The sequence below is a fragment of the Amaranthus tricolor genome, chromosome 6 (assembly GCF_026212465.1).
Source record: "Amaranthus tricolor cultivar Red isolate AtriRed21 chromosome 6, ASM2621246v1, whole genome shotgun sequence".
Taxonomy (NCBI): Eukaryota; Viridiplantae; Streptophyta; class Magnoliopsida; order Caryophyllales; family Amaranthaceae; genus Amaranthus; species Amaranthus tricolor.
In genome coordinates this window covers 4,279,580-4,306,270 of record NC_080052.1, presented here as the reverse complement: position 1 = coordinate 4,306,270, position 26,691 = coordinate 4,279,580, and the positions used below count along the sequence as shown (strand labels likewise).

At 33.7% G+C, this 26,691-nt stretch overlaps 1 protein-coding gene and 1 pseudogene across 11 annotated transcripts; one reads left to right on the top strand and one right to left on the bottom strand.

Annotated features, from left to right (window-relative positions):
* Nucleotides 1-234: 234 nt before the first annotated feature.
* On the bottom strand, nucleotides 235-1,819 carry LOC130815022 (nuclear intron maturase 1, mitochondrial-like; annotated as a pseudogene).
* A 5,862-nt stretch (nucleotides 1,820-7,681) lies between these two features.
* LOC130814720 (uncharacterized) lies at nucleotides 7,682-15,097 on the top strand. 11 transcript variants are annotated; one of them, XR_009042478.1, is made up of 6 exons: nucleotides 7,683-7,867; nucleotides 8,510-8,953; nucleotides 9,621-10,438; nucleotides 10,860-11,097; nucleotides 11,926-12,031; nucleotides 13,053-15,070. XR_009042478.1 is itself a non-coding variant. In XM_057680884.1 (5 exons), exons 2-4 carry the CDS (start codon nucleotides 8,552-8,554, stop codon nucleotides 11,050-11,052), a joined length of 1,413 nt encoding a protein of 470 aa, XP_057536867.1. In that variant the 5' UTR covers nucleotides 7,683-7,867; nucleotides 8,510-8,551; the 3' UTR covers nucleotides 11,053-11,097; nucleotides 11,853-15,088. The 11 variants fall into 11 exon arrangements, 5 of the variants coding, with proteins under 5 accessions (XP_057536866.1, XP_057536867.1, XP_057536865.1 ...); XR_009042476.1 differs by having other exon boundaries at nucleotides 10,860-11,125; XR_009042479.1 differs by having other exon boundaries at nucleotides 13,114-15,069.
* Nucleotides 15,098-26,691: the final 11,594 nt, after the last annotated feature.

Sequence of the window (26,691 nt, the reverse complement as noted above, 5' to 3'; positions counted from 1 at the left end):
AAATTCACCATATACCACATGAAATGTTTTAATTCACCATATACCATTGAGTTTACGTCCATTAGCACAGAATACCATTAATGACAATTGCCGTCAGTGTGCTATCAACACTTCCTTCCTCTAGGGTTCTCTCCATTGAATTCCTCTATTTCCCTCTCTCTCTCTCTCCTCATCGAGAAGGTACTAATTTCTCTTTAATTTCTGAATTTATCATCAAAAAAATTAAATCCTCCATTAATGACAACTGTCGTCAGTGTGCCGTCTATATACCATGGCACGAGATTTGAGCTTATACCTGGCAGCATATAACTTAGCCAAAGAGCTGCGAATCACATAAGCACAAAACCCAACAACTTTCTTGCGATTATCCGCGTATTTATACCAATCAGCCATGGTTTCAAGAAACTTGTTCATCTGAGAATTTGCGTGAGCTTGGCTGGAATAGAGCATCAGAGTACATGGCAACGACTCTGGATGTTTATCACCCTGGCTGTTAATTGGTGAATACATTGAGGTAAGCTGGCTGTAACTGAAAGCAAAGTTCCAACACACTTTTTACTAATTGTTTTACCACCTGTAGCTGTGTAATGCAATGTCGGGTAAACTACACGATGACCAATGACATGGTCTAGAAACAAAATTCCCCTGCTTACATGCTCAATATCCACGTTCGAGTAGTCTACTTTAATTCCCAGTTTTGTATTGCAAAATTCAATCAACTCCTCTCTAATCTTAACTGCATCCTCTCGGGATCCTCGTATGCCAATCAAAAAATAACCACCATAACGAATGTAATCCATTTTTCTTGTCTTCTCCTTCCCACCAGATGGAACAAACTCCGGCCAAGCAGGGTTATGACAATTATCAGCAGTCGAATCCTTCCATATCGAGTCAAGCATGGATAGCCTAAAAAACTCCACTATTTTCTCTTCCATCATATGATCCAATTCATTTAAACAAACATTAGCAAGCAATGGGCTAAGAATTCCACAATGCCCATAATCTGGCACCTTTGCCGCCTCCTCAGGCGCAAAATCAAAGAAAGTTCGAAGCCAATAAGGATCTAGTTTCGGCTAATTTGGATTCAGAACCTTCCTTCTTTCTTCTCCTTTTTTACTCTTTTTTGTCCCCCTCCCTTTCTTTAACATCCTAGCATCATCAGACTCCAAACAAGTATTCCCAGATTTCCTTAAGGAAGAATTAATCAAATTCAACACTCTTTTATCCTTCACAACCTTCTCTAAACAATACATCACTAAACCCTTATCAACATTCACCAATATCTCACTCAAATCACCTCTTATATACCAAAGATATCCAGCAAAATTACTTCTAATTGTCCTAATAACAGTATGAGCATCTCTACCAAGGCGAAAAGCATGAGACTTTGAAGAAAATCTAGACTCAAAAATGGGTTTAAGAATCAACAATAACACCTCTTGAACAACATGGTTTTGAAAAGGTGGCTTATTAGAATTCAAAATCTTCTTCAATCTATTCTTAGAGGTAAATTCATTGATGGGTTTTTCAGTAGGACTAAGAATATACAAATCAGTTTTCATGTCCCATTTAAATTGACCTTTTACTACAGCATTACGAAGAGCAAGACGATCATCCAATACCTGAGAGTGAATGGCGTTACGAGAAGGGAAAGAGCCAGTAAAATTTGAAGCTTGAATTTAATTTTCTTGATGATAAATTCATAAATTAAAGAGAAATTAGTACCTTCTCGATGAGGAGAGAGAGGGAAATGGAGGAATTCAATGGAGAGAACCCTAGAGGAAGGAAGTGTTGACGGCACACTGACGGGAGTTGTCATTAATGGTATTCTGTGTTAACTGACGTAAATTCAATGGTATATGGTGAATTAAAACATTTCATGTGGTATATGGTGAATTTCGAAGAAACTCAGTAGTATATCATGAAATATCCGAAAATAAAATAACTTAAGTTACTTGTCTTTATAAGATAAGGTTAAATTTAGATAAAATTTAAACGTGTATTTTATAAGTAATGAATTATTGTTACACATTTTATTACTTGAATATTTGAATAAATTATTTGCTTGGCAAACAAGTTTATACTCTCTCCTATTCACCCAATGTGTCCCATTTGACTTTTCACCATTTTTAGGTGGTCAAATGGGACTACATGTGAAAGAAAAAAGTGTAGTATTTTTAAATTTTAATAGGTGTAAAGTGCGAATAGTAGGTGTAAAGATATAAAAAGGTTAAGTTTAATAGGGGATAAGTGGTAAAGTTAACATACCTAAAATAGAAATGAGACATTTAAGGCGACTTAACCAAATAAGGAAATGAGACTCTTAGGATGAATAGGAGGGAGTACTAACTATACGCTTTCTTAAAAGTGTGGAGTTATTTTTAACTTCATCTAACAATAGGAAGAATTATTCAAATTAAGCTAAAATTTAGGAACTTTATATGGCTTATCCTTACACATTGTTATTATTTGAATTATTGAATTTTAAATGCTTTGTATGAGTATTAATGTGGCAGCACATCAAATAATTGAAATAGCTAAAAATCGTATCAAAAAAAGTATTTGAACAAGTCTTAAGTAGAGCGTCAATTTTACTTGCGGCTTAAGGTTTTGAAGATTGTTTCAAATTGATCAGATTGGCGAAATAATAGGATGAAGTTTCCTTAGTTTGCAAGACTATGTTGAGGCGTGACATATATATAAGAAGCTTCATTCAAGGATTATGAATTGCAACACTACTCACAAATTAGCTTTCTACTTACTTTGAAATCTAGTATTCAAAAAGTGTTGTAAACTTAGTTCATCTAACTCTTTCATTGGTAATAGGACTTAGAGTTAAAAAGAGTTAGAATTTTAGTTATCATCTACACCTAAAGCTTGGAATACTTTTTAAATTATTCATTTTGTTTTCTCTTTTGTGATATTGGGATTAGTGTTTTTATTAAGGGAACTTGTAAGACGTTCTTCAAGGGGAAAAACGTGGTCAGAGAAGATAGAGAGATCTTCTAAGTCATCTTATGTTCATTAATAAAATGCGTTGAATTCTACGGGCTGGAAGAGAACCCATAGGCGGGGATTAGGCTAATCATAGCTGAACCTCGTTAACAAATCCCTTGTTCTTATTTAAGTATATTTTTGCACATAGTTCATAGATCTATTATTCGACCTAAAACAGATCCAGAAAACTGTGTTGAAAGGTCTCTCAAGCTCTTGTGCTTATCTTCAAGAGAAAAATTTTAAACGGGCGTACTCTATATTAACCCCCCCTAGAGAGTATTCGATCTCCTATCAATCTTCAAGTAACAAGGTTCGCACGGTTCATACTTAAGCACAGTTCACACTGGAACTCGACCCATTAAAATATTTAAATAATAATAATAATAATAATAATAATAATAATAATAATAATAATAATAACAACAACAAATATAGATTAAAAAAAATAATGATCATACTCTTAAAAATAGTAAGAATACTCATAATAATAATAATAATAATAATAATAATAATAATAATAATAATAGCTAACTATCTACTTGAAATATGTTTTGTTTCTACCAACTTTTCACTTCCTACCATTACATCAAAAACATTCAATCATCCAACTCTCCATTTTTAGATATTATGAGCAGTAGTAATAAGGACCATAAGCATCCCTTAATGCTTCTTATAATTTTATGAACATGGGAACTCAATCCTTTGAATCTTGCACACATTCTACTCTAAAACTCTTCATACTTTCTTATTGGAATGCTAAAGGAATTCTGAAATTCATGAAGCAATTATCAGAGTACCTTTAATACTCTTTATGACCAACTCTTCACCATCCATAATGCATCTATATATAAACACCACTTATGAATCTTATACTCATTCTATCAAAGCATCAAACAACAAAATCAAAAAAATACTGTTCATGTAATTTAACCCATAAAGCCCTTATAGTTTGTATAAATTTTAGAATCAAAGGTTATAAACTTGTTCATGTAATTTTGGTGTGTGTACTAGATTGATAAATTATAATTAAAAGATTTCTTATGACAAATATGTAATTGATTAACTTTTGTTTTATTGGTTAAGGATATTTTTATAAATAAAATGTAATATACATAAACTCCTTGAAAGATATTAAGTTATGTTTTTGTCTGTGATGTGTATTATGCAAATAGTGAAAGGAATGCTACACTTGTATATATGTTCATAAAGGATGTGAATCATATATGAGTATTGGGATAGAATTTTATATAGAAATATATATGTATATAAATACAAATAAATATATGTTTAAAAAATCAAACGAAAAATATTTTCCAGAAGAAAACGATGAGTCATCGCCAAAAGTCATGGCTCGTCGCTAGTGTACTAATCTGGTAGAATTTGTCCCAGAAGGAAGCGACGAGTCGCTGCTTATAGGGACGACTTGCCGCTAACCCTTTAGTTATTTTTTGCCTCGTTTTGTATTTTAACTTCAACAATTATGAAACTTGGTACCTAAAGTAGTTAGTACCCTCTTAACACAGTGGTGATATCGAATTTTTTATTTTAGGTAACTAATTTTACACAAAAAGATAATTACGTATTAGTCGTACATTGAACTTGTGAATCATGACATAAACTCTTGTGTGTGTGTTGTTTTGAGATGAAATTAGTGAGGTATGAGACATGTATTTGTGCACGTTTCGATACGTGGCTCCATTTTTGTTTGATAGGACCTCGGTTTAAAAGGGGTTTGCGAACGCTTTGACTTGCAGCTTGTGTGTGTTGATCATGCTGATAAGGTACGTCACGCTTAGACTTTGCATGACTATGCAATTATTATTATTGAGTAATGTAATTTCATTCAAGTGTATGATGTTATATTTCACTAACGGATTAGACACCCCGAATAATTGGAAATGAGTTAAATGGAATTTGAGGGTGGTTGTTATTATCGCCCGTGTGTGTGGTGTTTCGAGATCAAATTAGTGACGTATGAGACATGTATTTGTGCACGTTTTGATACGTGGCTCTATTTTTGTTTGATAGGACCTCAGTTTATAAGGGGTCTGTGAACACTTTGACTTGAACCTTGTGTGTGTTGATCGTGCCGATAAGGTATATGTCACGCTTAGACTTTGTATGACTATGCAATTGTTATTATTGAGTAATGTAGTTTCTTCCAAGTATGTGATGTTATATTTCACTTAAGGATTAGATACCCCGAATAATTGGAAATGAGTTAAATGGAAATTTGAGGATGATTGTTATTATCGCCCACATGGGTTGTATATGGGATTTGGATACCCTTATGGGGTTTTTATTATGGAATTTTGGGCTCATGGCAGGGTCCGAATAAGGGCCACCATGGAGGGTATGCATACTCTTACCTTAACGATCCCGTTAAATTGTCGGGCAACTTCTCGGTCAGGAAGTTGTCTTGGTATTAGCTCTCCCATGTGTATTCTTCCAAAATTTTACTTTGGCAACTTGTACAGGCCGGGCAATGTCATAGTTGGGAATTTGGATAATGGATTAATCAAACGACGATTAGAGCCTTTGTATGCTAGAATGAACGCATTGCTTGTTTGACTAATCATTGTTCATGTATTATGTCTCTGACATGTACGTTGTTCTTGAAACCTGCAATGATGTTGTCATGATGATAACTACGAGAGTGATTGACAAGTGGAGAGTTAAGAGGTGCGTGTGAGATGGCTCATAGAAAACCATCGTTCTTATTAGTCTTTTATTATGTTGATAGTTGGGATCTTTTGAATATTAGTTTTTATATTGAGGCCATGAGTTTCTGCTGCAATTTATTTAAAGATGTTGAACCTTATTTCTTTATCCTTAGAAAGTAATCGATTCTTTGACTAGTTTGACTTTTTAATTGTTCGAGTTCCTACCCAGAGTTTCTATTCTTATGTAAATATCCGGGTTGCCTTTATTCCGACTATTACAATACCATAAAATCAAAATCACAATCATAAAATCATAATCATAAAATACTATAAAAATGTTGGAAAATTTCAAGTGTCATCCTCCAAGAAGTCATGACAAATGAAAATTTTTCATTGGATGAGAATTGATTTTATGACATATAGACTAATCTTTATTTAGTAATAGTATAACTAAGAGTGGTAATAATTGAATAAATTGAAACATATAACAAAAGTTAAGGAAATAAAAATAGGATAGGGTGAGAAATAACATCAAAAGATTATGTACACAAATATTTAAGGACGGTAAAATTTTACATGGCATTCTCATAATCACTTGCCATATGAAATAATTCTTACAAAAGTTAACATATGAAATAATTATTACATTTAAATATGTTTGCTAATTTTCTTAGAATATTGTATTTTTGAATTTAAAAGCTAGATAAAATTTCCATTTTAAGTTTCTTAGAATATATTTGCTTTTTCATGTTAAGATATTTGCTAATTAATAAAGTTTTTTCATTAAAATTTTAATTTTGAAAATATTTTATCAAGAAACAAAAGATAAATGATAATTAAAAGTTATTTTGAGAATTACATAAAATTATTATGATAACGTTATTGGAAGATTACCCAAATTTTCCATAAAAAGCTTTAATTAATACTTATATTAACAATCAATTTTTTTCATTGAAAGCACTATATTTCTAAAATTTCTGTATCTATTTTATAAGAAATTTTATAATTTTATACTGATAATTTATAATTTTATCTCTATCTTAACTTTATAATAATTTATAATTTTATACTAACATCTTCGTGCATTGTACGAGTTCTCATACTAGTTACTTATAATAATTCAACTTTTTTTTTTTTTATGATTTTCCTAGAATAATCCCACCTGTTGCTTACCTATGAATAATCCCACCTATTGCTTACCTATGAATAATCCCACCTATTGCTTACCTATGAATAATTACCAACTTTAGAGGGTATTTGCCTAGAGTAAACTCGAGTAACTGGATGACCTGCTATAGTAGGTAATTTACCAAAAAATTAAATTGAAAATCATAAAATTAGAGAAAAATTTTGAAAATGTACTTATAAAATTCTGAAAAATAAAATAAATTTTTTTTAACAATTCTTTACATTATTTTTGATATTTTTTAATTTATCCATTTTTTTAAAAAATAAAACTTGTTATAGAAAGTCATCCAATTATCGGGTTTACTCGAGACAAATACCCCTAAATTTTGAGTTATTCATGATTAATCTATAAATGAGATTATTGTAGAAAAATCATGAAAAAATTGGATTATTCAAGGTAATTTTTTCTTTAAATTAAAGTTTACAATTTATAATAACATATGATCGCGATATCAAAAAATGTGTGAACAACCTAAATTTATGAATATATATTTCTTTAAATCAATATTCCTCACCTAATATTTGTTTAATTTATATAAGAACAATTAAAATATATAGTTTTAAATCTTTGAAGAAGCAAGAGTAATTGGAGTATACATTAAGGAAATAAGTCTAACCATAAAATCCTCCCCAACAAGCTATTCTTAAGCAATTGCCAACTTGCTATCCAAACCAAATTTCCCACAAACATTTCTATAACAAATTAATTTGAAATAAAAAAAACAAATTGATGCCCTTTCTATAAAGTAAATATATATTCTCCTTTCATTAATTTATTATTCATTTCATTTATATAATAAACAAAATTTTCCATTTATTTATCTTTTTCACAACAAATTAACTCCCACAAAAAAAAAAAAAACAATAAACAAAAAAACCCCACAAGGCCACAAGTCTTCCGTTTCCTTCATTCATTCTTTACCAAACTACAACAACATTAACACACAAAAAAGTTCAGACTTTCCCCAGGAAATATTTTTCCGAAGTTTCCACCTTTATTTGGTCTATTGAAAGATCAGGTATTTTTCTCATAAAATTTTGTTCCTTTTTCCTTTTTTTTTTCTGTCTTTATGCTTCTTTTTAACCAATTAATCATTTTTCTAATTTTTTTATTTGAATTATTAGCATTATTTAGTTTAGTTGGATCCATTTATATGTTTTACATTTTAGATTATTAGTAATGCTATCGTATTTTCTGGGCTTCTTTTTTAACTAATCATTTGCTTGATTGATGATTAAGGATTGCTGTCAATTAGTAGTTCTACTTTGTTTTTGATTAGCTTCAAATTCTTTATCAAGGATCAAACCCTTTATGTAGTGATGATTGTTTCTATTTTAATATATATGACTAATTAATCAAACAAAACAATCAAATTATTATATTTTTGTGGTTTCACTACTAAATTAACTTTTATCAAAAAAACAAATCTTAAAAAAGGTTAATTTTAATAATTTCTTTTAAAATCTGTTGTTAATTTATTAATTTTCAATAATAGCAGTTTATTTTTGATTTTAGATGAATCTATTAAACTATTTCAGTATTGTTCATGCTTGATTGTTTATGTAGCACTAATCTGATATTAGTTATGACATATATGTATTGATCTTTCTCTTTTCTTGAATATTGATGCTGAGATTTAGGTCTTCCTTTCATGTAACAGGTCTTTGTGATTGGGTTTTGATTGTAGAAAACGCTTGAATTGATGAAGTTCAAAAAGGGTGCTAAAGTGGAGGTATTGACCCAAAAGGATGTACCATCAGGATCTTGGCATTGCGCCAAGATTATTGGTGGTGATGGCCGCTTTTATTCTGTTAAGTATGACGGAGATGTGGAGCTTTGGGGGAAAGTAGTTTTTGATAAAGTGCCCCGAAAATCAATTAGGCCTAGCCCTCCTCCTGTGGATGTGTTGCATGAGTGGGTATCTGGGGATGTGATTGAGGTTTTCCATAACTTTTCATGGAAGATGGCTACAGTTTTGGAGGTGTTGGGATGCAATTACCTTTCGGTTAGGCTACTTGGATCTGCAATTGAGCGTAGGGTGAGCAAGTTTGATGTTCGGCCTAGGCTTTGCTGGCAGGATGGCGAATGGATTGTGATCGGAAAGGTATATTATATAAGAGCATTGTTCATTGATAGATTCTTCTTTTGACATTAGTGTTTATTGATGTAATTTGCATCTAGCTTGTTTTCTCTTGATCATTGATATATTTGGTAATTGATTTGTTGCTTGTTTCCTCTTGATCATTGTGTAAAATATTTTTCACATGGAGGTGGATGGGGTGATTGGTCGGTAGGCTGAATGATTTTTTTATCTTTTCACCATTGTTTCATTTAGTCTTTTGTTGGGTCGTCGCCATAGTCCAAAAACAAGGCCACATCACTGTATCGCGACCGTATTATAAAGGTTTTTGAGTTTATCGCAACGAGACCGCATTCGGTGCATAATTATTTGTATGGACCGGATTGGAACCATATCTTTGCACTATGGTCGTCGGCATTGCCAAGGCAATATCTACTTAGATTAAGTATTTTAACTATTTTCCTTTTTTCTTAGATTTTACTTTCTATATATTTTGTTAGTGAGCTGCGATTCGATGTGATCAAAAGGACGGGAACACTTAATTTTACTAGAAACTGGGATTGCGATACCCTGGTTGTTGTTTGTTGCTGTTCTTTTTTCCACTGCAAGTGTTAATATCGTACAAAACTGCTTTTGTGTCATGTTCCTTAATAGATCAAGTTGCTTATCAATGTGTTAATCATGTATTCAGGCTTCCAATCAAGGTGATGATCTGAGGTTCAGGATTCCATCATCTCATAAGGATTATAATCAATTACATAAAGTTGATGCTAATGTGAGCAATCGTACGAAGGATTACTATGTTGGGAATAGGAGCATCAACAATGCTCAGGAACATGAGCTTCTTCCCATAAGAAAGAGAAGAAAGCAATCTTATTGCTATCGACAGAGTGAAGCATATACAAGGCCCAAGAAGAAAACTAAGTTGGAAAAACAATTTCATGTTATGCAGCAATCCGAATTACCTGTAAAGGTAGATGATGATGTTGCTTCTTCAAAAGGAAAGCAGCATGAGAAATGCTTGCAACCTTCTTTTGTCAAAAAAGTAAATGGGTGTTCTGAGTTGATTATGGAGAGGGATAAAACAGATGGTACTGTTCGGTATTCACGTTTAATATGCTTAGAATCTGATGACGATAACAGTGTCTCATCTTCTGTTGCTAGTTGTAGTGTCGATAGGAATTACTCCCATAAATTGCGTCGTGTTTTTACCACAGGTCCATTTGAAGGTAATGACAGTCAACTAAGTGATGCTGAATCTTATTGTAACTTGAGACCCAAGGAAGGAAATTTTTTACTTCCCGCAAAAGAGGAGTTCACAGAAGAAGTACATAGGTTAGAATTGCATGCCTATCGATGTACGATAGCAGCATTGCATGCATCAGGTCCATTAACTTGGGAACATGAACTGTTATTGACAAACCTTCGCCAATCACTGCATATTTCAAATGATGAGCATTTGAAGGAGATAAGGAACTTGGTTTCAGCTACTACCTGCCTTCCTTCTAGGTGACTATAGTGTCTCCTCTGACTTTTCATAAATTTAGGACTGTAGAGAATAGGTTCTCTTTACAAATGAACGAAGCAACCCAAGTTGTGTCATCCATTTTCTGTTTATTAGTCTTTTTTTTTTTTTTTTTTTTTTTTTTTTTTGTGTCAATGGTTTACTTACTAAATTTGTACTCATTACGACAAATCAATGAATGTTTCTAAGTTTCTGAGTTTATTGTGCTCCCCTGGCTGTCTCTGTCCCTGGTTTTATTGCAATTATGACTTTCTGAGTTTGATACATTGTCTTATTGCTTGAAGTACCTCAAAGTATTTGTGGTTTATATTCGTGGTGATATGTATTTTTGCATTTAGCGAAATGAAATAAATGCAAGAAGTTTTCCTTTCAGGATATTATTGATACTTCCCCCTGTATTTCCAGGGCCATAGTATGGAATTTGTCCACCTTGGTTCCAAATACAAAAGATGATACTGGACCTGCCACCCTTTGTTTTGGTGTGATTGTGGCAGTACCTGCATCAAATTTCTTGCCTAGAAGCTGTGATGCTATTGATATCTCTGTTATGCACGGCTGGCTGCTTCATTCTTTCATTTGGGGCATGTTGGAGCCTTGAATGCTTATCTTCTGAAGGATGTAAAGCCACAATGCCTGCAACAAGGTATCTAAATGTATCCATGCCTAAAAAGGTTCCTTTTCCAATCTTTACACTGGATGAGACTTTTCGTTTTATCTTAATTTTGTTAACTGTGCAAAATTTGCTGAGTAGTATCTAGGTACCTGTATGTATTCCTAAGATTGATCTATGCTGTTGCTAGATCTTAAAGTAACACTTATCAATTGAAACTGAAAATGGATGATAATGCATGTAACTAATGAAGATTACAAATTTGTGATCGGAAGATTTATTGAGACATGAATTTTACTTAGATTCTCAAGGAACTTGAAAACCCTTGTATAGAATAATGAAAATTTTTCAATATACTATTATAGCAATAATTGGAAAGTTATGTTTTTCTTGCAAGAAAAGGAGCTAATTTTCAAGCTAGCTATAGTTGGAAATGCATCTGCCTATTCTGGTAATTGACAATGTGAATGGAACTTAAAGCTAGAAAGAAACTATTTAGTTTAATTAAATGAACAATTTACTTATTAATGCTGCATTCCTATGTAGAAGATGTTGAAATTGGTTGAATAAAAAGATACAAACAACAATACTAGAGCCTTAATCCCAAAAGATTGGGGTCACCTACGTGAACCAATATTAAAAAAGATACTAAGATACATGTTTTCATTTTGCAGTTTAGTAATCTCTACATAGATTCTCGCTTAGTCTATTATTCACTGTCGTTACTCTGTTCATAGACTTATTTGTTCTTATCATGTTTTCACTTGTTATTCTTGCGATTTCTTTAGTCGCTGGATTTCATCATGGTATCCATCACAGATGGTTTTTAAGACAATCGTTGATGGATTAATATCATGACAGATGGCTTAGCTTTACCAGGTTGTTAAGTCTGATTATGCACGGCTGGCTGCTGCATTCTTGAATGCTTATCTTCAGAAGGATGTAAAGCCAGAATGTCTGCAACAAGGTATCTAAAATTTATGTGGTTATTTCCCAGATAGCTTTCTATAAAAGTTTAGCTTTACTATCAAGTGAGATCCATGTGTTGGAAGATAGGAGCATTCAGATCTTGAGTTTTCTTAACTAGGTTTCTGACATCTAGAATATTGACTTTGCTTATCAAAATTCTCTCTACGTTCTTTAGTCTGTGATTATTCGGATCACCTGTAATATAGTTTTGAGAAGTGCCTGATTATAATGGCTCCGTGTTCTCTGTTATTAGTCAAGAACACAGAAATTCATTTCACTTTTCTTTCTTTTTTCTTCTCGCTGATGTGATCACATACATGATACTTTCATTTCATAGTTCTCATTTTATGGCATTTTCTTACTGTTTGTTGAACATTTTTACTTTTTTTCCGGAATACTGATGAGATGTTGGCAACTTTTTTCCCTTTGTCTCTCATTTCGGCCTAAAATTTTCGGTAATGATCGTTTAAGAGTCATTCACATTCCTTTGATCCTATTTTACATTGTTTTATTTGGAAAGGTTGACAATTGCGTCTGGAGGATGGCAAAAGAGCAGCTCATATAAGTTGCTCTCTACTTTGTCTTGTTTGGTCTCTGCTAACTTGTGTGAAATATCCAACATTGTATTGGTGAATCTCTTATATATTTATCGAAATCTAGAAGACTACGAGTTAGTTGATTTTAGACTCTAAAGTAAGAATGAAGACACATCTTCTACTCTGAACTGTGAACTATATATGCTCTAGGTTGTGTGTTGTTGTCTATTTCTGCAAAATTTACTTGTTTGGTGACACACTGGATAATGTGTCATTAGTAAATGCTAATTTCAGATTGGGTATTGAATTACAAGTGCTACAAAACAAGTAATAATGATCAATATATGAGTGGTGTGTATAATGTCTCATTCCAGTTTGTTGCTGGTTCTGGATAGAATATTTCATGTCTGAAATCAGATCATTCATTATATGTTGATTTACCAGATAAAATTCCTCTGTGGGTTTATTTCTTATTTTTTGAAGGAACCCTGTGATAGCCAAGAAGGTATCTTGTCTGCTTATTAGTACTTTACTGTCTTGGAAGGAGAAATGCCCCTGCTGGGAGCATTAACAACAAGAAGTCGAGCAGCACCCTACTTTGTGTCAGTTGAGGGCGTCATTGGTTGAGGCAGGGAGTACGCTTGCTGGTTATACTTATTAATTTACAAATGAGTACGCTTGCCGCAACAGCAGAAGGCCTCGCATCAGCAGCCCTCTGACCTTTTTCAACCCATTCAGATTCCAGCGCACGTATGGGAAGAAGTCACTATGGATTTCATGGAGGCTTTACACAAATCTAGGGAATATGATGCCGTTTTGGTGGTGGTGGATCGTTTAACCAAATATGCTCACTTCATCGGCCTCCAACATCCCTTCACTGCCAAGTCTGTAGCAGCGGTGTTAGTCAGAGATTATTTGACTTCATGGTTTTTATTATCTCCAATAGATATAAGGTTTTTTGAGTAAATATTGGAAGAAGCTGTTTTGCTTCATGACACATCCCTATTGCATAGCACAACTTATCATCCTCAAACAAATGGGCAAACAGAGACAGTTAATACATCTAGCTATGGAGATATATTTACGTTACTTTATTAATGGGTAGCCTAAACAATGGGCTAAATGGCTTCACCGAGCAGAATATTGGTACAATACTTCTCCCCACACTTCCATCATCATAGCTCTTTATGGTAGATCCCCTCCCGTGGTTTCGGGGTTTGGAAATAATGTCACTCCAGTAGATAGTTTGGAACTGTAATTAAGGGAAAGAGATGCGATTCGTAATGAACTATGCTTTCAGTTCTTGAAATCCCAGCAACATATGAAAAATGGGCTGATTTGACACTTCGTGAAGAGTCCTTTGAAGTCGGAGAATAAGTATTTCTGAAGCTCCAAACTTACAGGCTAATATCTTTTGGAAAAAGACCCGTTGACAAGTTGGCAACTCGTTCTTATGGTCCTTACGAAGTGATTGCTACGATCGGAGCAGTGGCCTACCGTTTGCAACTGCCAGCTACGAGTAACATTCATCCTGTATTTTCATATATCACAATTGAAAGGAGCACATGGGGCTGCCTTCAATCCAACTGAGATACCATCACAAATATCCCCTACTCTCGAGTTGCATAGGGAAGGGTTACCTAATTTGGAGGCCTCATGGGAACAATTTCAGAAAATTGCTCTTCACTTTCCACATTTCCACCTTGAGGACAAGGTGAGTCTCATTTGGGCAGGTATTGTCATGGAAGGAGAAAAACCCACACTGAAATATGTGTATTCTAAAAGGATAAAGAAGGACAAAAGAGGGAATCCCAACCAAATTCGGTTATGCACTTTGTTTGAATTGATGGATTATGCATTCTGTTATAAGTGTCAGATAATAGAATATATAATCAGTTGAAGTTATTACAAAAGAGTATTCTAGAGTCATAATATTTTTCTTGTTCAACTTATATATAGAAATCATCTATCAGATTGTGTTACTCCAATATCTAAACACACGCTTTGACAGTTCGTGTGGTTTCTCATGGATACACTTGTTTTCAAGATGGTAAGCTCATCCAAGAGCCAATAAAAGGCCTTTGCATTGTATGGAATATATGTAAGGGGTTGTTTGGTATGAGGTTTTTGGGTTCCCATCCCATATGGGATTCTTAACTCATTTCAACTACTTGGTGTTTGTTATGAATTTGATACAGCTCAGTTCTCTATATTCTTCTTACTCCTATACATGATATCTTGTATAAGAGGGGGTGCTTGGATCCAACAATGATAAGAAATAACATAAAAGATGAATGAAAAACAACATACGAATAAAAGAGACAACAACACACAAGTTTATAAGGTATTTTGGATACCTCATCTTCAACAAATGTTTACTTTCTTTAACGAATTCAACAATACATCAATGACTAAACTCTCATACTGGAGAATAACCTCGCATGTCATACTTCTCACAATATTAATACATAGAAGAAAAGCTCTGTTGGTATTTACCATAGCCCTCCTACAATGTGTAGCCTTCTCAACAAATTTGTGTGTACTTGTTGTTCCTCATATTATTCTATGAATGAGTATGCCTTTATATAGAGGCCATAGATCATTTTAGAACCCCCTCATACACACTACATTAACCATACATTAAATAAGGAATCAAGCAACCTCTTAATGTATAATTAACATCACAATAAACATAGCAATAAACTCCATAATAATGCATGACAATAAAATCATGTTAAAGCTCACCATTACTCATAGTTTACTTGCCCTTCATTACTAGCTATTAAGTGATACATTAACTCACCAATATATTAGCAATTAATTACAGATTTAATTGTCTTTTTATTGCATGTTTAATGTTGCTCCCTACTTGATATGTCTTCTTTTGAGTCATTGAGTCACCAATAGTGATGGCCACGGAGCAGGTTACCTGCAACTGAACCGGTCCCGAACCGCATGAAAACCGTCCCAAAACCGAAATCGTTTGCGACAGGTTCCGAACAGGCCCGAACCGCGGAACCGTAAAACTGCCAGAAAAAGTTGCCGGAATTTTGAAACCGCCAGAACCAGACCAAAGAACCGCCCAGGAACCGAGAATCGGACCGAAACGGTTTACCCGGCCCAGCGGTTCTTTGAAACCGGTCAAAACTAGCCGTTGAGAATTTCTTTATAAATACTTCACATTTTAATCATTTTCATCCACAATTCATCTCTTCTCCTACTCTCTCTACTTACTTAATTATGCAATTATTCTCTTAATTACATAATTAGTCTTTTAATTATTTCTTAATTACATAATTATTATTTTAATTATTTATTTATTTTTTAATTACATTATTATTTCAATATTATCATGTCTTCATTTTTGAAAAAAGCATCTAAAAAAGTTACTAAAGTGGCAAAATCATTGGGAGGTTTTAACTCCAAAATAAAGGCCACTTCAACTCCGTCGGTATCAACAACACCTTTGGTGAGTAATTATGAACCAAATTATTCAGAAGGGTACAACCAAGAACTACACAATTATGCAGAAGAAGTGGAAAGAGAAATACATATTGAAGAAGAAGAAGAGGAACCAACGCCCCTATGAGATAATTAGATCTCGACAATCATCAACGAGATCACTAGATGTATAGCAACAATAACAAAAACAAGCTCGTGGTAAACGAGTCAATTTCCAAAGTATTGGTTAGTTTTATAATTTCCAAAGCTCGTGGTAAACGTCCACTTAGTAATAAGTGAATGCAAAACTATGTTTTATCATCTTCTTAAACATTCACATGATGATACGACTTTTCAAAGCCGATTCTTGCATATATGATGGAGAAGTGGAAGACGTGTTTTACTGATTTTCCTTATATTTATGGAATTGCGACAATTTTAGACCTATGTTTTAAGACGAAAAACCTTACTAAATTAATAGGATTTTACTATCAATTATTAGATCGTCTGCATAGTGATGTACATAATTATGTTGAAAATTGTAAAAAGCTTTTAGCAGATCTTTATGATCACTATTCTAGTGTATATAATCCAAGTCGAGATACGTCTAGGCGTGCTAGCGTCTCGGCACGTCCCACTTATTATAGTTCCATAATAGCTAACATAATAAGCCAAGATGATAGTTTTGTAGAACCATCTTCTTCCTCGCCCTCCGCTTCATATTTAGAACTAGATAATTATCTTTAACATTACTTTGAAATTGAACAAGGTAGTTATAATATTTTACAATGGTAGAAAAAAAAATCAATAAAATCCCCCATATTATCGAGAATTGAAAAGAATATCCTTGCAATTCCTGCTTCTACTATTGCGTCGGAGTTTGCTTTTAATGCAGGTAGAATAGTTCTAGATGAAAAGAGATCTCTTCTTGCTCCACATACTATTCAAATATGTGTTTGCAAAAAAAATTGGGATCAAGTGGAGGTCTGAACACAAGGACTCAAGAACGATGATGATCCATGAATGCTGATGGATACATCTGCATCATCGTCGGGAGGAGAGACAATGGAAGCATCTAACCTAGAAGATGATGACGACGAAGACGAATAGGATCATGAATCATTCAAAAACTACAAATAAAAGGTATGACAAAGAACTACATAGGCTTTGATCCCATCGGGACACGTAGGCAGCTTAGTATTCCTTCCGGATACCATGTTCAAGTCTGTTCTCTCCCTCTTTTTTTATTAATCATCTTTGTCGTTTCTTATTAGTTTATTTTTTTCCTTCTTTTTAGTATATATTTTAATAACGATGACAAGCAATGAATTTCGCTAATAATCAAGTAATCAACAAAGGTACATCCTCATTATTATAGTATTTTTATATTATATTTAAAGCAAAAATAAAAATGAAACCGATGATTCAACCTGCCCGACCCAGCAGTTGGAACCGTCGGAACCGCTAAGGAACCGTTTGGAACCGGAATCAAGACCGAAACCGTTCGAATCAGGTTTCAAATGGAACCGGAACGGAACCGGCCCAACCTAAAAACTGTGACCATCACTAGTCACCACCATCACAGATAAATAATTTGATACTTGTATTAACACATCTCTTTATACTAAACAATTAATAGTACTCCTAGTAACAGTTAACATTACATTTATCTCTATTTATGCATGCCCTCTCTATTTGTCATATCAAACACCCCCATAGCGTTTTCGAATGTCATACTTTCATTTTATCCTCGTACTTCTAATCTGCCAGATAGCTCTTATTCACATCTGGGTTATATGTTTAATTAGTGAATTTTCTTGCTTGTGTTTGTTTATTAAATTTACTGCTAAAGCCTATAGCTAGTTTTGTTGAATGTTATAAATGCTGCCACTATTACGAAGAGCAATTTCTGGTTTACATTCTTCTTTCATTCATTCAACTGTTACTATTTACGTATGTTTCCTTATTTCATTGGGCAAGATATTATAATGTATTATATTAAAATAGCTCATTAAATGTGTGCTTTTTTCATGTGAAGTTGTAGAGAAATGACACATGATGTTTGCTACCTGGGGTCAACTCAAAACAACCTCTTTCTTATCACTAACATAAATAAGGTTGTATGCATCCAACCTCTAAAGCCGGACTAGGTGGGAACCCCCTTAAAACTGTTGGAAATACTTCACATGTGAGAAAGATCGTATATCGATAAAATAGTGGGTTATGGACTTGCATATATATTGGGTGAGCTAATCATCCACAACCATATGATTTTGAGAAAACAATAAACCTCACCAAGTGTATGTGCAAGTCAATGGTAGTGACTCGTGGGTTTGTGAGCCCGAACCCATAGGCGTCCTGTGTCCACACAAGTGAGTGGTGAGATTATGTGACGAATTGTCACGGCCTAGCAAAAGCAATGGGTAACAGAATTGTGATGTAATTATTGTTTGTTGGGAACCCTACTTTAGCAGCATCAAACACAGAAGACACAAGGACTATCAAGAATCCTCACAAACAGAAGATCAGCTAGGAAAATTATGCACGTGGTGTTTAGAAGAGTTTGTTAGAGTTCTGTTATAGTTGTGATGACATGTCATGTTTGTTATAAGGGTCCTCGTTTATTAAGTAGTTAGTTATAACTAACTCTTCTTCTGTTTTGTTGTTCTTTATATGCCTATATATACTCATGTAATATCCCTCCAATGTAATCAAGTAATATGCAATAATATTTCTTCTTTCTTCTTCCCTTTTTTACATTCTGTTCTTCTTTGCTGTGCAACTCTCAATATTGTTTATGCATAAAGGAACTTTTTTCTTATCTTTTTAACTGAAATAACCTTTCTTTCTTTCTTTCTAATTGTTTTACTACCATTTTTGTGGGTCTATGATTAACAACTTGTGCAATAAATTATGACTTATAAAAGTTAAGATCGGTTATATTTTGATCTTCCTGAACCCTACCTGAGTGGCATTAGTAGTGGGTTGCTCTTGTTCATAGGTTAAAATATTCACACTTAACTTTAATTTTGTATCAAATAAAATCAGACAGATATGTGTTCAATGCTACCTGTATGTGTTAATATACAACTATGTTGGCTTTTCAGATACAGCCGGTCTCCCGAGAGAGTTTCTCAGATCTAACCCGTTAAACTTTAATATCCACTTACTTATCCTTAATGTCTACTTACAGTATCTTTAGTGCCTACTTACAATATACTAATATCCACCGAAAAAGTACTTAAAATGTCTACTTACAATATTCTTAATGCCTACTGAGAAACTTAGTCTACTAGCCTACTTATCATATCTTTAATGCCTAATTACAATATCTTTAATGGCTACTTACTATATATTTAATGCCTACCGAGTAAGTACTTAAGTACTTACAATATTGTAAATGCTTACTTATGATATTTTTAATGCCTACCGAAATACGTATTCTATATTTTCCTTTTTGAGCTAGCCTAATTAGAGATGGTCTCTTTGAGAGACTCGTGTCTTACAAAAATTTGTGTTTTTAGATAACGTGAAAGTTCATATCAGCTAATGCCGTAGACTGGATTGTTTTTGGCAGCTCAGGAAATTATAAATAGCTGTGTATTCACTGTGTTGGATTTGTATAGGGACTCCTAATAACCCACTGTATTTCCACTTTGGGATTGTGTTCAAGGCTCTTGTCGACCTCAGGAATTTTGCGTTGGTGTCCTAGTCTCGTCGCTTGGAGTTACTATTTTCGTCCTGTGCACATGTAACTTGCTGTATTTAACTTGAAACTGGTAATTTATTTAGGAGTGAACAACATTTTATCTGATATCATAGCAGTGAAACCCCGATGATACTAGAGATGGAAATTATTTTTTCAGTTTTAAAAACTCTCACGAATTTAGATTTTATGATACAAACTCAAAGCAACAAAGATCGTAGATTCCAAGATAATTAAGTGATTATTTTGTTTTGAAGAGATTAAATGCTAGATTATTTAAACAAGCTGGATATTTCAGGGGCAGGTAACGATTTCAGTTGTACCAAAGTTGTCAACTTTACAGGAAGAAAGTTATTAATTGGTTGTATAAATAGCCACATTGAAGTAAATTTAGTGTGTTTTTATTATTGGGCTATATAAACGGTTTCATCATATCATACTTTGTATATAAGAAGATAGTGTAAAATAGGGATTTTATGTTTTTATAGATTGACAATATTTTGAATTGAATTTTATCTTAATTAGAGAGCAAGTATCAATTTTTATGAAAGATTCTAGGTTTGATTTTACCCGTAAGACCAAGAAAGTCAACGAGAAATGAAGGTGGAGATCAATCATATATTCCTGAAAGACCTACAATGATGCCCTGTTAAATAAGGGGTCATATAACAAAAATGAACGGAAAGCATTTGTTGAAAAAAAAAAAACTACGCCCAACAAAGTTGTAAGTTATGCACTATATTAGCTTTTGATTTTTTGTGTTCTCTTTTAATTCTTTCATTAAACTAACATTTGACATTTGATTTCTATTGTTTAATTGGGAAAGCATGGTAAAGCTTCAAAATCTGCAAGGAAAAAGAAGTTTTACCATCGCTTGGGTCTCAAAATATATAATGAGGCTAGAAAAGAGTGGGTGTATATGAGTTTTCCACACTTTGAGCCCTATGGCCTCATCGACGAATGCCACTCCATCCGTTACTAGGGGTGTTCAAAAATATCCGATCAAAATTATCCAATAATACCGTATAATTCAAACCGGGTATCCGATTTTAAAACCGAATATCGTATCCGGATCAGCATATTGGCAAAATCGGGTATCCGAGTATCCAATTTTCTACTTTTTTTTATTATTCACTATTTTTTATTTTTGAAATATATAAATATTTTTTCATAAAAGTTTTTGTTTTGGTTGTTAAATTTACTAATATGTACAAATATCAATTATAACTAAGTTGTATAACTAATTTATTGTTAATTAATTTAGACTTTTGAAAATCCAATCATATTACCAAAATGATTTGTACTCTAAGTTTAAAAATAAGCTTTTTTTTAAAGATTTTAAAAATAAGTTTGATTAAAGAAACAAAGCGAAGTGAGTTTAAATATTTATGTGAAAAAAAAAAACTTTAGATTATTTTAAAAAAGACAAAAAAAAAAAAAAATTTGAAAACCGGAAATCCGGTATCCGTTCCGAATGAAACCGGGTATTCGGATTCCGAGTATCCGGTTGTTTCGGACCAAAACCATATAGTGATTTTCTCTATTCGAAAAATCGGGTATCCGGATTTCTGGATCCGAGTTGATCTGATATCCGGTTTTGAATGCCCATATCTGTTACTCCTGCGGGAGATCAGGTTCGAGATTGGTACTGTGGACTTCATTCTCGAGATTTAAGTGGTAAATTTATCATTGTTAATGGGGGAACTAGAAAACTTGCTTTGGTGAGTTTAAAATTTAAATTGTTATAGGCGTGATTTGTTTTTGATATTTTTGGCTTTCATTTTCTATAATTTAATTTATATTACTTTTTTTAACATAGGGAGTGGGAGGAAAGAAGACAATGGGAGAGTTCACCCCTAATGACAATGCTGATGCATTGCATAGGTCTTAGGGAAAGACCCCATGTAACACCCCAGAATTTTCGACCCCTTAACGAAACCAAAACCGTAAAGGACGGGAGGAAATTTGGGTGTTACATAAAAGAAAAGGAAAAGAATTTAGATAAACTTTAATTATTGACTTTAAAAAAAAAGGTGAGTGGAAATTTTGGCAGCATCTGCCTTAAAACTGTGCGCCTTTGTAGAAAAACAAAAGTTAATTAAGAAGCTAATAAAGTAAAGGCACTAACGGCCTATCAAAACTATGTCACGGCGGAATGATTCGTCGCCGGCCTCTCAAATCAACATGCCAAACATGGATCGTGGTTCCAGTGTCGACGTTTGCGTTTTAAAAATACTTAACTCCTTAAAACCATACATAGTTATAGACTACGCAGCGGAAATACAAATACACGTGGGAGGACACAAGGCCTCATAACAAAACATATACAATCAAAATTTACAAAAGATAACAAGAGATTCAAAATCGAAAGATAGCGGTAAGGACACAGGTTATGCTTCGCCCTCATCACTTTTCCCAAATGCAATGCAATACACAAGAAGCTCCAGTACCTGCTACGCTTGTCTATGATCCTCCTCCTGCTCGACATTAGACCAAAGGCCAATGTGACATAGCAGGACAATCATAGAAAGTCATCAACAATCAAACATAAACACAAACACGTACACGCCAGTGACTAGCATCAAATATAATAAGGCCAACTACTAGATAACATTATATTATAAAACAACATAAGACGATTTCATAAGACACCAGCACATGTAGTAACCGTTTATCGGCCACTTATACTTCTTAATTTCACTATGTGCTTTCTAACCCGAACCATGTGTTCTTGGGTAGAATGCAGGTCTTCACGCTCCTCTTTTTAAACATAACTCCTGCAAACACGTATAGTATCAACTCGACCAAGGCATTAACAGAATACCTAACGCATGACCTTATAGAGCTTGTCTATCTTAAGGTAAGTTTGATCGTAGTCCGTAATATCCTTGAGGTAACTTAACTTAGGCACACTTCTCGCTAGCATAAACTATTCTACCAATAAGTAGATGTTCTATCAATGAGTAAATATTCTATCAAAGAGTAAACGTTTTATCAACGCGTAAGCTTTCCACCAAAGAATGAACCTACTATAATTAAATACCTTTCGATCAATGAATAAATTTTCTATCAATAAATAGTTTTCTATCAGTGGATCTTTTCTCTACTTCCTGGCATAGTGACACGGCCAAGGGCGTTATCGGCCTCCCGGCGCCCATTGGCAAAGTATGAGCTCATGCCCCCTCCAGCTGACCCTCTCGGGTCCTACCTTTGGGAAAAACCTAACACACTGGGGTACTAAACCAGTGAAGAGGCCACCATATTGGGGTTTGCAAGGCCCGCATGGTAACACCTCGATCAAGGGGCGTTATCGGCCTCCCGGCGCCCAATGACCCAAGCATGCTCATACCCCCCTTACGGTGGTCCCGTCGAACCTCACCTAGGGGAATAATAAAACAACCGGACATAATCCAGTTAAGTCACGCCAACTATTCATAATATAGTACCTTATCAGATGGGAATAACTTTCACTCTCAACTATTGATGAGCGCCCTGGGATAGCAGCGCGCCAAAACCCACTGTGCCACTCAATAGAATATGAAATTCACCTATAAAGGAATCATTCTAACTCTAATTAGGCATAATCTAATTCTTAAATAAATAAGAGGGGTGGTCCTCGCCTCCTACTAACACTTTCATTCTCTATAACTATTCTAAGCGCAAGAATTTCCTAGTCGACGGCGTTTCGTATAAGGCGTACTCGCTAGTATCTCAGTTTTGATGCAGTGCATAGTATTACAATGAACAATAATGTCTTAAATAGAAATTGCGTATAAGAGTTCGTTACTGCGTGTACGTACCTGCAAGCGTCACTGCACGATCAAAAGTCACAAAATCACCCCAACTAAGGCTCTACTTTCCTCTTACGAAATGGGCACCTATATATGTTATGAGTAGAACTAATAAGTTCCCTTAACTACTTGACATACCAAACTAAATATCCAAGTAACCGCCATCACCCATTCAACATGAGTTTCCGATCACGCTAGCACGTACACAACTCATTCAATACAAGTCAAAATCATCAACTCAACGCAACATAAGTCTTTCCATCCATTTAAAGTAGAAGTATGTGTGAATTGTTCCTATACATTAACTAATTTTGAGCATATCGACTCGCGTTACCCAAAAATAACTAATCACAACTAAATCTTACAATTTTAATATAACATTAATATAACGATAAGACAAATCGTAGAGTTATCATGTTGAGATATCATTTGTTCATTCTCCAAAACTATTACTCACTATAGTCAAAACAACACGACAATTAACTTTAGCAACCATCGACGATAAGTTGACATCATGCTCTTGGCTTACTAATATCATGTATCTATAACTTCGATAACATCCTAATAAAGGTATTTGTAATTCAAAACAATCAAACCACAACAATTAGTAGCTATTATTCTCAATTTAATCAATCAAAAATCACTTTCATAATCAACTAACATCTTCACCATTACTAATTATTCACAATAATAACCAATCGACCAATCTTAAAACAATCTTTTAAAGTTGTTTAATCAATCATCACCAAGATATAGTATAAAACACACATTATTAGTAATTTCATTTCTAAATCCAAGCCCTAATCGTTTCGTGTTCAAAGATAACATATTTAATCACTACACATACTAAGATTCGAAGAAACTAATACAAAAACCAACGCACAACCCATAATTTCAATCACACTTCAAACCCTAAGTTATAAACATGTTTAATTCATCAATCCAATTCTTACTCACCAAAAAGATTCAATGACATTAATACAAAACCAACATCAAACTCAATACACTTAATAGAACTCCAATTAAAACTAGAAAATTAATTAGAGAATAAAAGAGATATGGCTTACAATGGAGAAACTAGAAAAGGTTGAGGGTATAGGTGGTGTTGTGGTGGTGGTGGAGCACGAAGGTGGACAGCCAGACACGGCTGCTGCTGTGGAACCTCCGAGAACGCAGTTGCTGCCGCCTGCTGCTTGGGGGAGTCACGGCTGCTGCAGGAGAAAGGGAAGGTGCTGCCGGCTGCTGTCCTTGGTGCCTGTGCTGGTGGTCGTGGCTGCTGGTCGTGAGTGGCTTATCGAAGCCAGCTGCTGGCGGCACAGCAAGGGGAAAGGGACGAGAGAAAGAAAGAAGAGAAAGAAGGAGAGGAGAGTGGCGGCTGATTTTTGGCATGTAGGGTTTTAAAGCCTCCTACTCATTATTATTATTATTATTATTATTATTATTATTATTATTATTATTATTATTATTATTATTATTATGTTTTATTTATTTATTAAATCTAAATTCATTTTCTTGCGAGGCTCAACTGAGAGACTCGCCTTTGTGTACTCACACATTTTAATAAAATAATTATTTTGATTCGAACCTCTTTATTTAAGATATCGTAACTATATTTTTAATATATATATAAGTTAACATTTACATTCATGTATGCAAGAAATTTATTAAACTAATTCAGAAATAATTTAATATAATTGTAAAATCTTTAAAAGTTATTAAAATATTAAATAATTTCATTATTAAAATCTCGGGGTGTTATAGACTACCCCCCTTAAAAGGAGTTTCATCCCCGAAACTATCGCGACCAAAGGTACTAATTGTGAAAATTTATATTTCTAATAACTCAAGGAGGTGTCTTAACGATTTTAAGCCTAAGGAATTAGCTCAAAGATTGTGACTTTATTGACACTATTATACTCACTCTTTTCAAATATTCATACGTATTTCGTTTCGAGCATTCATAATCATTTAAACTAACTCAACACCCAATCAAAACATGTAAAGGTCACACAATTGACTTAACACAATCAATCTAAAGCATGTAAAAATCATACAATTGACTCAACACGGTCAATCAAAAGCATGCAAATATCACACCAATTGATTCACACAATCAATCAAAGCATGTAGATATCACATAGATAGGTTCAAACAATCAATCCAAAGCATGTAAGTTTGTAATAGGTTGTTATCATAGAGGCAAAAATATGTGAAAATGCAGGAGAAAATGCGTGTAAATGCGCGAAATTTTACCGCATTCTACCCCCCCTTAAAACTTAGTTACGACCCCGTAACTCACTAACCTCGAAACATATGCAAGGATAGTTGGTTAGATCATGAAACTTTAATTATTTAATTTCTTTGATCTCAGTACTACACACCTTAGTATCTAGGTCTCAATGTGTTCTCTTAGTAAGACAAGTCTCCTCAATGTTAACAAAAGTAACAGATCTAGCAAATGTGGCTTTTAAAAAGTGTATTACTTGAGCTCGTAACAACACAAATGTCCAGTTACCTAATGTATTTCTTCAAACAACACCTAAGGTCGTACTTTTTGATAATCTTTAAATGTACGAAAGGTTTAACTATTATAATTTGAACTATAGATGACGGTAAAATATCAAAACAACAAGGTCCTAAAAGTAAGGTGCACGAAGTTGCTCGACACTTAACTCGTATTACAATTAGACCCTATACCTAAGGATACATGAATCTTACAAAACTGGTTGGTTATCAACTCCCAAATCGATTCACCACTAAATTTACTTATCCTAACATAATCCTAACCTTTTACTTAACATGAAATGCTCTTTTCACTAATCATATATGATCAAATTATTTTATAACATTCTAGATCATAAATCATGACTTGATTAATAGATTAACAACTCGAATTAATAACTCATAAAATAATACATGTTTCAAGTATATAATCCAATTATATATGCTATATTTTAGCAAGAGACTGTAGTTAATAATCATACATTCACAGCCACGATACTAATACACATATCATAGTTGTTCCATAATAATATCCATTATCCATCATAATATCAAATTCTAATTATGACAATGTGAGGATGATTTAGATTCATGAAGGGTAATGTCAAAGGTTACCAACATTTTCTGGGTATTCACTTACTATGCCACTAGATATGTTGAAAGTATAGAATGTATATCAATT

Coding starts and splice junctions, on each gene's coding strand:
- LOC130814720 (XM_057680883.1), top strand. CDS start 8,552: ATGAAGTTCAAAAAGGGTGCTAAAGTGGAGGTATTGACCCAAAAGGAT. Junction 8,954..9,620: donor AATGGATTGTGATCGGAAAG/GTATATTATATA, acceptor TCATGTATTCAG/GCTTCCAATCAAGGTGATGA. Junction 10,439..10,859: donor ACTACCTGCCTTCCTTCTAG/GTGACTATAGTG, acceptor CTGTATTTCCAG/GGCCATAGTATGGAATTTGT.